General features: G+C 40.7%; 1 protein-coding gene across 4 annotated transcripts in view; it reads left to right on the forward strand.

Moving 5' to 3' along the window:
• nin (ninein (GSK3B interacting protein)) overlaps positions 1 to 15,988 on the forward strand; it is a 29,509-nt gene that overhangs the window by 11,304 nt on the left and 2,217 nt on the right. For 2 of the 4 annotated variants that reach the window (XM_079842841.1, XM_079842840.1), the window contains exons 6-24: positions 48 to 220; positions 305 to 448; positions 530 to 688; positions 774 to 910; positions 2,629 to 2,769; positions 3,038 to 3,212; positions 3,399 to 3,509; positions 5,157 to 5,246; positions 5,375 to 5,501; positions 5,616 to 5,707; positions 5,886 to 6,964; positions 10,599 to 10,697; positions 11,854 to 11,905; positions 12,063 to 12,200; positions 12,330 to 12,407; positions 12,490 to 12,636; positions 12,727 to 12,894; positions 12,973 to 13,095; positions 14,762 to 14,857. In XM_079842841.1, coding sequence (XP_079698967.1) covers positions 48 to 220; positions 305 to 448; positions 530 to 688; positions 774 to 910; positions 2,629 to 2,769; positions 3,038 to 3,212; positions 3,399 to 3,509; positions 5,157 to 5,246; positions 5,375 to 5,501; positions 5,616 to 5,707; positions 5,886 to 6,964; positions 10,599 to 10,697; positions 11,854 to 11,905; positions 12,063 to 12,200; positions 12,330 to 12,407; positions 12,490 to 12,636; positions 12,727 to 12,894; positions 12,973 to 13,095; positions 14,762 to 14,857 — 3,329 coding nt within the window. Of the gene's footprint in view, positions 1 to 47; positions 221 to 304; positions 449 to 529; positions 689 to 773; positions 911 to 2,628; positions 2,770 to 3,037; positions 3,213 to 3,398; positions 3,510 to 5,156; positions 5,247 to 5,374; positions 5,502 to 5,615; positions 5,708 to 5,885; positions 6,965 to 10,598; positions 10,698 to 11,853; positions 11,906 to 12,062; positions 12,201 to 12,329; positions 12,408 to 12,489; positions 12,637 to 12,726; positions 12,895 to 12,972; positions 13,096 to 14,761; positions 14,858 to 15,267; positions 15,973 to 15,988 lie in introns of those variants that run through there. The other 2 variants (XM_079842842.1, XM_079842843.1) reach the window with 2 other exon arrangements.

A 15,988-nucleotide genomic window follows, 5' to 3' on the forward strand; every position in this document is an offset into this window, starting at 1 on the left:
CTAGACATCTTGCTTTATGCCAGATATTTACACTGGTTTGTGTGCAGGTCAGATGCACCTCTGGAACCCTGATGAACCCAGCACACCACGAGGCAATGCAGTGCCACTCTGTGACTTGGAGGAGCGTTTGGAGAATGCCTGCGATCAGCTCTCTCTGCCCATAAACGGCATGGCCACACTGCAACAGCTACACGCACTCTGCCAGCACATAGGCATTGAGGTATTTTCCATCATCACAACCTGAGATGCATTAAGTGGTTAAATACCATTAACATGCAGTTCTTGTGTTTTTGAATGTTCCCAGGTGGATGAGGATCTGTTGCAGGGTGCTGATGAAAGCCTAATGGACGTGCAGGAGTTCATCTCGTGCATAATAAACAACAGCAAACCACCCACACCATCAGTATCTACACCCTACAGACAATTAAAGAGACACCATTCCACTCAGGTAGTACACAAAAGTAGGTTCTGCGCAAAACATGCCTAAATATAATAGTTAAACCTCTTTTCTCCATCGCTCTCTTTCAAGTTTGATGAGTCGGGCCGAAGGATCTCATGTGCTCTGAGCAGTACCATCGGTCTGCGGGTGTTTTCAGATTTGGATGATGGATCGGGACACGCTCCTGTGGAAACTCTGCTTTACCGGTGGATGGAAGAGGGAGTGGACAATAGCTCAGAGATCCTACAGGTAAAACACATATATGTTGTGCATCTACACAACTCTACGATTAATCTTGGATATTCATAACAAGTTTTTATGTGTGTGTCTGTAGGCTCTGGATTTTAATCTGGAAGGTAAAGTGAATCTGTCTGAGCTGACCGTTGCTCTAGAGAATGAGCTGCTGAGCACTAAGAACTCAATCCACCAAGCGGCGCTTGTGAGCTTTAAGGCAGAAATCAGACATCTGCTGTGAGTCCATGTATTTGAACTCTAGCCCAGAACTTCTCAAGTGTACAACTGCATGATTCATATTAATAATTCATATAATCGTCACGCCAGCTCATCACTCTAGAGCACTGTTGTTATTCATTCTGCATCACACACACTAGATCAGTTTGTTATTCACACTTACTCCAGCTTGTTCTAGATCAGTGGTTCTCAAACAGGAGGCCTCCGCTCAATTCCAAAGGGGGCGCAAGATGGCTTAAAAAAATATTTAAAATAAGACAAAATATGTTTTAAGATAAGGTAAAACAGCTAAAAAAACATATTTCTCATTTTAATTTATAACCTCAATAACTATCATTTTCATTTGAAAATCAGGATTTCCTCAATCTTGGAGAAACTGTCTTGGGAATTTTAAATGTCATTTCTAGATCTGGAAGTGTAATAAAAATGAATAAAATACTAAAATATTTTTTGAGTAATGTCAAGCTCTAAAATGTTTTATCAGGTACAAATTGTAGAGGAATTGTTACAAACAAACAAAATACTACTACTACTACTACTACTACTACTACTACTACTACTACTACTACTAATAATAATAATAATAATAATAATAATAATAAACCTATTAAAAAATCACTGAAAAAAGTACTGGAAAATTCAGTTCTTAACTTTATTTGTGGAATTATATGTGATTTATTACAGAATTTAATTATTATTTGACAATTTTATCAATTTTGTTTATTATTTGTATTTATTTATATTAATATATTATTAGAAAATGAAATCAAGCAGCTTTGTCATTACAGCAGAAGTACCAGAAATATATTTCTTGGAATATCGGGGGAGTCAAAAAGCTTAAGGACGACATAGACATAGATTTCATCCTAAAAGTGTGCATCCACACAAAATCTAGATTTTGCGGACGCACAAAAATGGTCAGATTTCTAAATCCATGCATTAGCCAGAACCTGCGCAAAATTCCCTTTTATAAAAAATAGTCAGCAGAAGATTGTGTGCACATGCATCTACATCCCGTCTCCTCCCAAAAACATGGTGCTTACACTGTCTACTTTTACTTTCATATCCTTCATATCATTTCCATGCATATTCCCATTCATGCATTTTTACAAGACATTAGGAAAATATGAGATGCGGGCTGTAAATGCTATTTGTGCCGTCACATTACATTGCTAATAAACCGTCAGTATCCTTTTAGAATAAATATATAAAATTATCCATTAAAGCAAAATTGTATAAAAAAAAAACTTAAAAAAAAGTTATTCTCATTCTATTCCACTGGCTAAATAGTATTTTTTATTATTTTAAACATCTGATTTATGCAGTTTTGCCGATAAGATTTAAAGGATTTTTATATATTTATTTATTTAATTTTATCAACTTTTTTTTGTCTGAGCAAACATGTCAGACCCCAAATCATTGTCATTTAATTTAGACTCAATCTAGATCACCTCAGCTTTGTGATTCTGACTCATTTGTTTTCTTTTTTACTAGTGTTTTCTCTCCTTTAAAATCACATTGTTATTCTGCCTAAAACCATGTCCTTATTCAGATTTACTCCACACACTCAGTGTCACTCTAGCTCATTAAGACTCGCTCTTAAATTGTCTTCACACACTTTACATCAGTCTAGCTCATTATTCAGATTCACTCAAGATCATTTTAAAATCATCAGAGCTCCAGAATTGCTCCTAATGTCATAATTCTTTGTGTGACAGTGAGTGTGTTGACCTGGAAAGGCGTGAGAAGGAGAGGATTCGCTTTGATCTGGACAAAGCAGAGAAACTGAAATCTCAGCTGGCGTCTGAAGTGGACGACCACCATGCTGCCATCGAACGAAACAACGAACTCAACCTCCGGTAACCTTTTACTTTCAATCATTTCATAATCGAAACATGTTACTTCCTTTTAAATGCAGAAAGCACTTAAAGATTTAAATTTCGCCAATCTCATCTTTTCTCTGCATAACTTCTGTCACATGACATTTTCCTCAACAGTATCTGTGTTTACCTGCAGATAATTGCTGCATATACACAGAAGGCCTGTTCTGTTGACATTGGTCTATGCATGTGGGTGTGAGCATGTGTATTCATGTGCATGTGTGTTTATGCATGCAATTATGTACAGGAGGTTGGAGCAGGAATATAAAGAAAGTATGACTGCTCTGAGGGCAGAACTAAGTAGAGAGGTGGAGCTTGTGCAGCAGCAGGCCAATCAGCAACGAGAAGAGCTTGAAAAGGAAATTGGCAAGATGAAAGAAGATGAAACCTTCCTTCGAGAACACCTAACTCTCACCATTAAAGTAATCAGCATTTTGCATTTGAATTTGATTTATTTTCTTTACTTCACCCCATGAATTGCCTGCTGTATGTTTAAATCACATTCTATTCCCGTCAACCTGTCACATTCATTAATTCGATTTGATTTTGTGGTTGGAATTGAAGAATGTTCTGTGCGTGTTTGTCTTCAATAACTTTGTGTTGTGTAGGAAAATGGTCGCATGGAGTCAGAGCTTATTGAGACCACAGAGAAACTGGTGGAAACTGAAAACCAGTTGAACAAAGTGCAGAAAAATCTGGATGGTGTTTTAAAAGAGAAGGTACTGAAATCAGCACGGACGCAGACATCAGTACTGACCTGAGGCGAAATATGCGTAGATTAATAGTGACATCACTAAAGACACACCCATCTTTGCTGACATCACATACTCAGGCCTGCTGACATTACAGACACTTCTTTCAGATCTTAAAAAAAAGCTGAATATATGAGGAAGACTAATTTTGTTTAAGTTTCTAGACCTGGAAAATTCTTATAACTACATGGGCATTTTTATGAATATACATTTTTCTAGGTAAAAAAGGTAAAAACAATTCTAAAATGTTTTATCAGGTAGAAATTGAGTAAAAATATTTAAAGAGCACCTATCATGGAATTTTGAAATTTACCTTTCATGTAGTGTGTAACATAGATCTAAGTGAACAAAAACATCCTGCAAACTTTGAAATATGACAGTGCACTGTATATATAGTTATTTTCTTTCAAAAGTAAGAGTCGACTCTGAGTAATTTTTAAGAATCGTTAGAAGGCCGAAGCTTTTTCTCTGACTAGATGACGTCAACTTGTCAAGTTATTTGAATACGATACGCCCACTTATTGCGCTCCAAGACGCCAGTGAAAACTAGAAAACATCATGGCGACGAGACTGTGTTCTGAAGTGCGACTCAAAAGCAAACTTTTTTCATCTGCCCAAGGATGAGCATTTGAAGACTAAGTGGCTTGAAGACAAACCATACATCGTCGCGATTCTGTGTTTATTAGTCTTCAAATGTCTCTATTTGCATGTTTCGCGATCTCAGGAAGCTTTTATTATGGACTTCTATTATGGCACATGGTTCTTCTTCGTCTGTCTGTACCATGGACTACATGTGCACAGAGCGCCATCCGGCTGCCAGTATGAATTGAAAACAACACACAAGAGACTCAATCGCTCATGATTAGGCTACATCTGCGCATTTTGAGGAAGTATTGAATAAAAAATACTCCTCTGTTTAGAAATTTGACAGACATATGAGAATCTATCAATATTTCTCCTCATCTTTTGAACTAAAAGCCCTGAGGGATGTTGATTTGTCGTGAGTCTTCGTGAGGAGAATAGAGGAGTTTTTTTATGAATGAGATCAGATGAGGCTCATATTACAATCAAACGGTACCGACGCGGTTTTCATATTCATAACTCCTGACACATATTAACAAATTACTGTCACTATAAGACTTTGATGGGCGTTCCGTTTCCGAAAATACAGACTACTGCACAGACTATACCAATCACAACTGACTGGGTCATCGGACCAATCACCGCAGATTAGCATCACGTAAAGGCGGGGTTTTGAAAAGTGAATCACTAAAGGAATAATTTGAGAATCGCTGTCAAAACAGGTAAAAATAAATGCATATTAGAAGAAAACTAAAGTCTTTTTTGTCATTGCATGCATGCAAAACTGTTGTTGGGGACTTCTAAAACAATATTTGGAACATTTTAAATGCCATAATAGGTGCTCTTTAAAAAAATTATTCTTTTAAAAATAATCCTTATCCAGTAAATCATGAACAATTGGAAAGTTGAATATTGTTGTAGAAAAGATTGATATTGCCCATACCATTATTGTTTTATGGTATTTTTGCAGTGTTTATTTATTTATTGTTTTTTGGGTTTCTAAATGTTCTTTTTGTTTCTGTGTGTGTGTAGTTTGGCGATTTGGATCCAGACAGTGCAGAGTTTTACCAGCAGGAGGAACGTCTCAGACAGCTGCGCAGGAACTACGAGGAGCAGTGCAGGGTCTGTAACCTTGTGTGTTTTTGTATACTTTCTATTTGTTTCAGTCTATTTTTCTTTCTGAAATGAACATTTTATTTATATTTGTATGTGTATGTGTATGTGTATATGTATGTGTATGTGTATTGTAGGAGCTGCAGGATCGTATCGATGAGCTGGAAGCTCAGCTGGAGGAATATCAGACTTCGGGTCACACACCCTCAACACGTCTCGGACTGAGTCTCTCTGATGAACTGGCCAGCAAGAGTCCAGACCCAGGTAATGTATACATGTGTGCTTATACTCCTAGACAACACTGAATGAATGCTTACAGTTGGGTTCTATCTTCTGCCACATGTAATGAGCTGTGCTGTTGTGTGTATGGATGTGTAGGTTCTCAAGAGCAGCAGCCATTAAACATAAATCTAGAGACAGAGATGTTACTGGAACAGCACCAACAAGAGATCGAAAACATCAGGGCAATGGTGAGACGTCAGGGCAATGTGCATACTAAATCTATTAAAAATATAAAGTTTTATCATAAATTGTATGAAACCAAATGAGGGGTTAGTGTATTTACATTCAGATCAGTCTTAAAGGGATAGTTCACCCAAATATTATAAGAATAAAAGACTTCCTCTTGTTCTCTGATCCCCTCTGTAGGTTTATGAAGAAAAACGCAGTGCAGAAGAGGAGAGAAGTCGTCTCTCCCTGCAGCACCAACAGGAGGTGCAGGTTTTGAGGGAGGAGATGGCAAGAGAACTAGAGAGAGCAAACAGATTGGAGCAGGACATTTCTGCCCTCCAAACACTCCATCAGCAGGAACTTCACTCTCTCACGCAGGAGGCACAGGATGTCAAAAGCCGTGCAGAACAGCTGGAAGCAAAAGTGCGAGTTCTGGAGGAGAAACAGACTGCACATGAGGAGCAGAGCAGAGTGCTTGCTGAGGAGATGAGTTTGAGGGAGTTAAAGCACCAAGAGGTGCTGGAGGCAAGTCTGCAGGAGCAGAGGGAGAGACTGCAAGAAGAGAAGGAAGAGGAAGAGAAGAGGCTCACAGAACAGTGGAAACAAAAGCAGAAGAGCTATGATGAGGTGCTAAGTGCTCAGCTTGTGGAGATGCAGCAGAGAACAGAACAAGAGTGTGTTGAGCTGGAAAAGAGGCTCAGGGAGGAGTGGGAACGAGAGCGGCAGCAGTTAGAGGAGAGCAGTAAGGTGGCATTGCAGGCTGTGCTGGAGGAGAGAGAACTGAGGCTCAAGGAGGAGTGGGAACGGGAGAAGCAGGAGCTAGAGGAGATCAGTAAGGAGGCGCTGCAGGCCGTGTTGGAGGAGAGGTTGGAGAGGGAAAGGAGACTCAGGCAGCAGTGGGATGAGGAGCGGGCTTCATTAGAGAACAAACATCACGCTCTACTACTACAGCGTTTGCAGGAAGAAAGGGAACACCTCCGAAGTCAGCAGGAGGAAACCGAGAGCATTATACTTGAGCACTGGGGGAGAGAGAGAGCTCAGCTGGAGAAACAACATGAGGAGGCGCTGCAGGCCTGTTTGGCGCAGCAGAGAGAGAAACTGCTCGTGGAGAGAGAGGAGCAAGAGAGGAGGTGGCAGCAGGGGCTGAAAGAAGAGCAGGGCCGGATGGAGGAGGCGCACAGGGAGGCCATGCAGGAGCTGTGTGCCAAACACAGCGAGGAGAGGGAAAGACTCAGCAGCCTTTTGGAGAAACTACGCACAGATATTGCAGAACAGAGGTAAGACACACTTGCTAACTGAAATTAACCTTAAAAACTTTGACATGTGCAATAAGACTCGTTTCTTTGGAAGCCCTTTTCTTTCAATGCATGTCCTCAAATTGGACACACTGCCAAATGTTTATCTATTTTTTACTTATTTTCCAGTTAAAATATCTATAGTCCTCAGCGCAAGATAGATTTACCTGTATGAGATTTTAAGAGTTGTTTTAAGAGAATGTATCTTTAATACAATTGTATTTTGTCTTGCACTGGATCCCCCATTATGTGCATCAATCTATGAGTCCTCTATCTATGAAGCGCATTTAATTGAACTGTGGTTTCAATTTTTTGAGGAATTTATATTTAAATATTTTTAAATAATATTAAATTTTTTAAATTTTTAGTTTCTTTATTTCAGCTTAAGAAGGTTTTCTTTTTTCTTTTTTTTCTTTTTTTTTTATAAAAGATTTAGAAAATTTTATTGTATAGGTTTTAATCTTCAAGATCTTTAATAGCACTGTGCTAGCTAGAAGGTAGCTCTCAAGGACAGTGGTTCTCAATCCTGTTCCTTGCCTCCCAGCTCTGCACGTTTTATATGCATTTTTTAATCACTTCTAAGGGTCCAAATTTAAGGGTGCAAGTCCACAAATTAATGTTCTGAAGTGAACTTCAGGTGTAAAAGGGGTCTAAAACGTTTTGAGCTTGTATACTTTTCGACCACTTCCAGAGGTAGTCGAAAGTGCATTTGACCAAATTGCTTTCTGCTCTCCCGAATGTTTTGCGTTGTCTTCTTTCACGTTAATATATGTCCATTAGATCGGAAGATCTGAAAAAGCCCATACATTATGGGTGGTCTAGACACTCCCCTCGAAGAAATCAGGACAGAAGTGGTCGAAAGCAGACATAAGAGACAGATTAACACCAGGTGTAAACTGGTATTTGTCTCCCTCGTCTACATGCGATCCGATCAATCTAAACGCATCTTATTGCCAGGTGTAAACAGGGCCTATGAGAGACAAAATATGTGGGTGGGGGGGTAGGTGGTTGAGAACCAGGATTAAGAAACACTGCTACAGGAGCAGGGTTTGAGACCCCTGATATATAAAGGTATCAAAGTCATGCTTCTCAAGCCCATGTGTGAAGATGTGCTTATAGATTTAACAGCACTATTCTTTATCTCCACTCTTTTTAAATGTGTCATGAGTTGGTGAGTATTTATTTTAGGTAATGCTATAAGCTGTTGATGTTGATTGGCCGTGTGCAGGAGAGAGCTGGAGAAACAATTCTCTCAGCGACTCAAAGAGGTGGAAGTCCGTTTCTATGATGACCAGGAGGCGGTGTCTGAGCGTTTTCAGGTGGATGTACATAAACTCAAGGAACATTACCAAAGTGAGATTGCAGCACTATCCCAACAGCATGCTGTAGATCGTGCCCACTGGGAGGAGGAGTCAGAGGCAGCCACCAAGGAGGCGGAGCAACAGTGGAAGCTGTTGAGGGAGGCGCTGGACTTAGAGAGGGAGGAGCTCATAACGGAACGCCAATGCCTTGAACTTGCAAACACACAAGATATTAAATCTCTGACAGACAGGAACCTACAACTTCAGGCTGAACTTGAGGCTTTTGTCAGTGCTGCACAAACCAAAGAAATTGAGCTGAGCCGTCAACTCAATGAGCTGCACAACTATGTGCAGGATAGGATGGAGGCCAAAGACTTGCTGCTGGCACAAGCAGAGCACAAAGCTACTGAGCTGGAAGAGATGCTGAAGCAGGCTGTGGAGGACTTTATCCAGGAGCGAGCGGAGCTGCAAAGGAGTCTGTCTGCTTTGGAGAGCAAGCGAGGGGAAGTACTTTCATTCACTGAGAGCATGGAGCTGATAAGCACAATCCAGGAGGATGAAAAGCTCCTCTATCAGGAATTAAAGGATGAGGGAAAGGCTCTGCTTGCAGAGAGAGATGGACTGGCATTGAGAGTGGTGGAGTTGGAAGGAATTGTGTTGCAGTTGACAAGAACCACTGGAGAACCTTCTGTAGAACCCTTGGGGGAGTCTACTGAAGAAATCCATGCAGAACCCAATGGAGACATCTGTGAAGAAACTTCCAATGAATCCACAGTACAACCCTTTGGTGAACTCAACCAAGACACCTTCACAGAATCTACTGATAAAGTTAGTCTAAAGCACCTCATATGTGAAGAGACTTTTGTAAACAGAGATGATGAAGAGGAAGCAGGAATAAGGGATGAAGTTACTGACTCTGAGCTTGGGAATCCACAGCAACACAGATGCCCAGAGATTGGAGTTACAAACAGTATAACTTTGAACTCTTGTGCTGATGAATTAGACATGGTTGATGTAGAATCTAACAATAGTGGAACAGGAACCCCTGATTGTGCCTGTCTTAAAGAAGAGAAGGAAAAGATTGAGGAGAATCTCAGAGTGGATGGTTCTGAAGATGCAGCGTTGAACAAAGAATTGCAGAATGCTGAGAGGAATAGTACGGAGTCTCAAAGAGATGACACTTTGGAGATTGAAGAAGATCTAAAGGTCAGTATCAACATTGCAAGTTTTGAGAATGAAATCAGGGCTTTTGCAAATGAGGTTTGTAGCCTAACTACAGTTGACACAGAACTGGACAAAGTTGCTGGTCTGAGAGATGAGTGCATACAGGAGATCCTGGATCTTCAAGAAACAGTGATGCAGTACAGCAAAGCTGCAGAGGGCACTAGCTCCCAGTTACAGAGCCCTAAACGGCAGGATCTGGATAAAGAGAATATCACGCATCAAGTACCAAATCACTCTGACCAAATGGTGGCCTCAATCAAAGATGTGCAACTTGCTGAGCTAAAGGTCTGCTTTGAGCAAAGCATCCAAGAGAACTTGCAGCTAGTGGAGCATAACAGAAAACTGGAGAAGAGAGTCAAAAGTCTGGAGGGCAAGATATATGTAGTCCTGGACCTCCACAATCAGCCGGAGTCTGTCCTGGAAAAGACAGCACGACTCCGAGTGGAGAATTCCAAACTGAAGGTACTTCTCCAGGAACTTGATAAACAGGATATGTTGCCACAGTGGGACTCTGACTCTTCCGATACTTCAAACAACTCGTCCCGCAACTCCCAGTTGAAAGAGAAGATTACTGCAGTAGCAGAGCTTGAATTCTTCTGCATGGAGTTCGAGCAGCAGAACTCACAACTACGCAGAGCTCTTGCTGATCTGCAGGACAAATCTCTCAGGATCCATGAACAAATGCAGGAGCGGAGGTACCATGTGGTGGCCCCCTATGTCCTGCTTTAGTAGAACAGTATACCTGCTCCCCTCATTCCATTTGCCTCTTGTTGCTCAGTCCCTTCTATGTGAGTGCCTGTGTAGACCCTGCCTTTTTGCAGAGATAGAGGCCCGACTATCACCATTGATATCTGTGTAGTGTAGCTGTTGTATACCAGTTTTGACCCAACTTTTGTCTAAACTATTAAACATTTCCAATGCAAGTGTGTGTGTGGAGCTTGTTGTAAATTTAACAGACTAAAGGACTGTTTGACCTAATCCAAAAGAATGGACTCTGATTTTTATGCTTGGTCAGAGCATTTCAGTTTGTTGCACACTGTTGTAAGCAATTTAATGTCACCAAGTGGATTTACAATGCCTTCTGTGTTTAGGAGTGAAGTTTGTCGTCTGGCTAAAGAGAACTTAATTCTGAGGCACAAAATTTCAACAGTGAGGGAGGAGGACCTGAGAGAGAACCAGGACGATCTGAGGTAAGACATGCTGTTTTACCTGAGAGTTCTCAATTTTCTAGATCAGATCGACCGGCCAGGGACCGGATCAGCCGATTTTCCGCATGCTCTGCCCAGACCAGTGAGCGGCTGGTCAGTTTCACATCTTTCTGATTCCGAGCTGGTCTGTTTTGTTGCCAGCGGCGCCAGCAATAACGTCACAGCCTAGCTCACACTCACAGCCGTTGGCTGTTGGCCAATGTTGGCTTGGAAGTTCTCCTCTGTGAGTGAAGACAAAGTTCGTAATTTGGAATACTTGTAAGGCCAAAGTAAACCGTGGGGTGGGACCACCACAAAAAAGTTTGGAACAATAAACCTAATTAGACACTAGTGTTGTCAAAATATGTATATGTATCAATACTGAAATATCTGAAACGTTCAATACACCTTTTCTGCAGCATCAATACACCGATACCAGCTGCGAGTTCTCGCTCTCTTCTCTCCGACGGTGAAGTGACACACATCCGCCTCATCTCGCTCCCTTGTCTCATTCGCTCCGGTTGAATAGAACTTGTATTGCTCATAATTTTACTAATCTCTGCAGGTTTTGCGCTCACGCTAAAAGTGCGTATGCATAAAGCCGCCTCTCTAACAGTCACAAGTACCAAAATGAGTGTTAAATGGTCCCGTCTTGGCGAGTATTCAGTTAAACAAAGTCTGTTTTGGAACGTAAATAGTTCAGAAAGATAACGCATGTTGTGTAACTGTATTTTGGAACAAAGAAAATCACTCTCTGCTCTTGACTGAATAACATTTGTATCTTTAATTGTAAGCATTAATCTGCATTTTTTTTTTTTTGCAATGAAGACTAGTGTTATTTAACATTTGATTACTTTAATTCCTGTAGTATTTCTTACCTCAATACCAACCTACTGTTAGTCCTACCTGAAAAACTTAAAGCCATGTTCATTTCATGTCTCTCTTTATTCTATTGCATGTATTTGTGCTGTTTTTTGCCATTTGTTCTTATTATATTACTGACTTTTTACTCGTTTTTTATTTTATTTTTATGAAATACATTTTCCATTGAAGAAAAGTTCTTATAAAGAAAATCAGAATCTGCAAAAATTGGTTTTGGCAGGTCACACTTTTCATATAAGAACTGTTGAGTGACGTAACAAATCATATATTTCTCCAGATTACAACACCTTAAGCAAGGGAAGAGATCGGTACAAGCTCTCAGGAGACAGGTGAGATTTATCTCCATTACTCAGTTACATTATATGGATATGTTATATGGAGTTACATGCAGTGATAGAAATGATTTCTTATAAGTTGCCATTTGTCATTACAGTAATGAGCCCCCCCATGTCCACACACAAACACTCTTAATGTCTTTTTCTTCAGCACTCAGAGCCTCGTCGTCTAGGACAGCAGCTGGAGGAGGAGAATTTTTTATTTCAGGAGAATGCAGACCATGCGCTTCGACATGCGCTCCAGGAAGTGATGCGTCAACATGACAGCACAACCACTGAGAAGAATGGGGTATGGTTTTAAATGTGTAAACTTCATAGTAATATGCTCCGAGTTCGAGTGATGGAAACATTAATAATATTCATCTTTTTCCTCCGTGCCGCTCTCATTCTGTGTGCATACATACACGCTTGCTTCCAGTTTTATAATCGGGAGGAAATTGGTTCCAGAACAGAAAAGGAACCGCTTAGATCAGAAACAAAGATGGACCCAGAAAGGGTAAAAATTGCCTCTCATCGCCCATTTTCACTCACATCTGACACTTTACTTTACCTTACAAATGTTTCCTGGTCTCCTTCAGGTCATATCAATGGACTCCTCTTTACAGACACTCACTCAGCAGAATACCCGTCTCAAATCTGACCTACGCATCACGCAAAAAGAAAGAGATTCCCTCAAACAGGAAGTTATTTCTTTGCACAAACAAGTGCAATATGCCAATGAGAAGGTGAGTTTCGAGGATAGGAGATTCTGTCATTTCCATTAAATGGAGACACGGTAACAACTCTCCCTTCCTCCTCCTCTTTCTCCGCATCAGTTGTTGGAGGTCTCTTTTGTGTCTGCTGGTCAGCAGCATGGCAGGCGTGTGTGGGCGGAGCTTTCTGGGCTGATGGAGGCGGAGCATGCCTCACTAACTGAGGAGAACCAACAGCTCAAGCGGCAGATGAGTGAGATGAGCTCAGAGCTGCAGACGTCAAAGGATCAGGTCAGAACATGTTTACTAAACACCTCTGCCAGCCATAGGATGTGTGCAAGCATGATGATGATGTTCTTTTTTTTTTAGATCCGCCATCTGGAGGCATTAAGTGTGAAACAGAGAGGTCTCGTAAAAACTGCAGATCAAGAAAAATCAGCTTTTAAACGTGAACTGGCTCTGCACACACAGCTGCTATCAAAATGGAACAAGGTTATACACCTTGTGTTTTATACACACACAACGCAATACACAAACCTTAATGTACAATCAAGCTATATTTATTAGGCTGCTGTCACTTTTAAACCAAATGCACAGATCTAATATACTGACAATCATTTGATTACTTTCCCAACTTTTTATGTCCACTTAAGACATAACCAGCTCAGTTTAAGTGAAAACTTGCCAAGATTTTTTTTGTCTGTGTATTTGTCCGTTTAAGCACACACCCAAAGCTCACTGTAGCCTATACTTGTCGGTTTCGCTCCATCTTGGATCGCGCGCACAGAAATCTGCCAGGGGAACGGCATCTTTTTCGCAGCTCAATAACCTTTTTTCTTTTTTTTTTGTATCGAGCGAGTCCAGCAGGAGACTGTATATCACGATAGTCATGTTACATGTTTTGACTGATTTAGACGTAGGAAGGGCACCAGCGCACCGCTTTAAAGGAAAGGAATGAAATGTGGCATCATGTTTTCATAATTGTCGCAGCCAAAACCAAAACTATTGCATCTCTAGTCAATAAGTCATCTTTAAAAGCAAAAAAAGTGTATATGTATATACAAATATACGATCAGGCATAACATTATGACCTAATATTGTGTTGGTCCCCCTTTTGCTGCCAAAACAGCCCTGACCTGTCGAGGCATGGACTCCACTAGACCCCTGAAGGTGTGCTGTGGTCTCTGGCACCAAGATGTTCGCAGCAGATCCTTTAAGTCCTGTAAGTTGCGAGGATGGGCCTCCATGGATTGGACTTGTTTGTTCAGCACATCCCACAGATGCTCTATTGGATTGATATCTGGGGAATTTGGAGGCCAAGTCAACACCTCAAACTTGCAAACAAGAAAATGTGATTCTTCAGACCAGGCCACCTTCTTCCATTGCTCTGTGGTCCATTTCTGATGATCACTGTTGGTGCTTTCGGCAGTGGACAGGGGTCAGCATGGGCACCCTGACTGTTTTGCGGCTATGCAACAAACTGCGATGCACTGTTATTATGTATTATGACACCGTTCTATCAGAACCAGCCATAAATTCTTGAGCAAGTATTTCAATCCCCACATGCATCAATGAGCCTTGGCCGCCCATGACCTTGTCGCTGGTTCACCACTGTTCCTTCCTTGGACCACTTTTGACTGAGCACTGCAGACCGGGAACACCCCACAAGAGCTGCAGTTTCAGAGATGCTCTGACCCAGTGGTTTTCAAACCTGTCCTGGAGGTACCCCAGCCCTGCACATTTGTATGTCTCCCTTATCAGACACACCCAATTGGTTTGAAAACTACAGGTTTGAAAACTACTGGTCTAGCCATCACAATTTGGCCCTTGTCAAACTTGCTCAAATCCTTACGCTTTCCCATTTTTCCTGCTTCTAACAAATCAACTTTGAGGACAAAACGTTCACTTGCTGCTTAATATATCCCACCCACTAACAGGTGCCATGATGAAGAGATAATCAGTGTTATCCAGTCATAATGTTATGCCTGATCTGTGTATATATTATACACTATACGCATATATAGCCTACATACCGAAACTTTTCTTTTTCTTTTCAGTAGTACAATAGTACATAGTTGACTTGATGTGTGTATTTAACACCCCTATCATGTGCACAAACATTTCCTCATAATAACACACTGATTCTCTGTTGTTTCAGGGTCATCTGTCTGCAGTCTTGCCTTCATCTCCTCTACAGTTGCCAGGGGAACAGCGAGGACAGCACCATAGTGACGGCCCAGACTTCAACATGCAGGTAACACACTCACACCCACACACTCGGCATGAGATTTCTCTCGGGGTCAGTGCATACTCTGTCACGGTGCACGTATTATGCAGCACTTTCTGGGGAATATTTGGTGTGCGTCTGGTCTCTGAAGTTTCAGGTGTTCTTTGGTGAATTGGGCTCGCTTGTCTCTGTTTGTTTTGTTCTGGAAAACACTCGTCATCCGTTGTATTCACACTTTTTAAGAAGCATACGGGCAGCACTGGGTCTGTTTTCTGTGTAGTAGCAGTGTTAGAGCACCCCCTAGGTCGTTTAAATGAACGGTGTCGGATGACGCTTTTGGTGTGTCTTCATTAATGGCCTTATATGCTAGTGAGTTGCGTGTGGATATGAGACGTCTGTGTGTGTGTATATAGCACTATGTGTATGTTTCTCTGCAGGTGTAAGAGCTGTGACATCATCACTAACAGACATAGGAGCGTGGCAACCTGTGACATCACCTCCCATTTGAACTCTAACCTTTACTCTGTGTGCCCTAATCACCGAACCCTTCCAGACAGATTGTATTGTTCTTGTTCGAGTTGTTGAGACCAATGTCCTCTTACTGATTTAGAATGTAGTGATTAATATCTGCCACAAGGTGGCATCATACTGCATATGCCCTTGGCTGCGTGTTGTTTCCTCTGTGATCTAGATGATGGCACATATATCTGGTAAAACAAGCTAAGATTTTAAAAAAAATTTAATACCATTTAAGGGAAGTACAATTTATGTTTCTGAAATTAAGATTTTCAAGTATTTGAAAAAGCTCTTGTTGTTTTTTTTGCACTGTTATGGCATCAGTTTTAACAGTTTTAACATTTACCATACTTCAGCTGTAATGAATGATTGTTCTGAGAAAAATCCAGTTTTTGAATTAATTTATTTTATTTAATGAAGACTCAATCCCTCTCTTTATCTACCTCTACATGTTTTTACTGAACATTTTGGCATTTATAATTAATGAATGATGTTTATTTATTGATTTCTATTTATTTTATTGGTTGGATTATGTTGAATGTTTTACTTGATTTAAATGTTTTATGTCCCTTATTGATGTGAATGTTTTTTTTATATAAAAGTGAGACCAAATAAACTATTAGGTGAAATATTTTGCGTATT

Source organism: Gobio gobio, assembly GCF_949357685.1.
Source record: "Gobio gobio genome assembly, chromosome: 18".
Classification (NCBI taxonomy): domain Eukaryota; kingdom Metazoa; phylum Chordata; class Actinopteri; order Cypriniformes; family Gobionidae; genus Gobio; species Gobio gobio.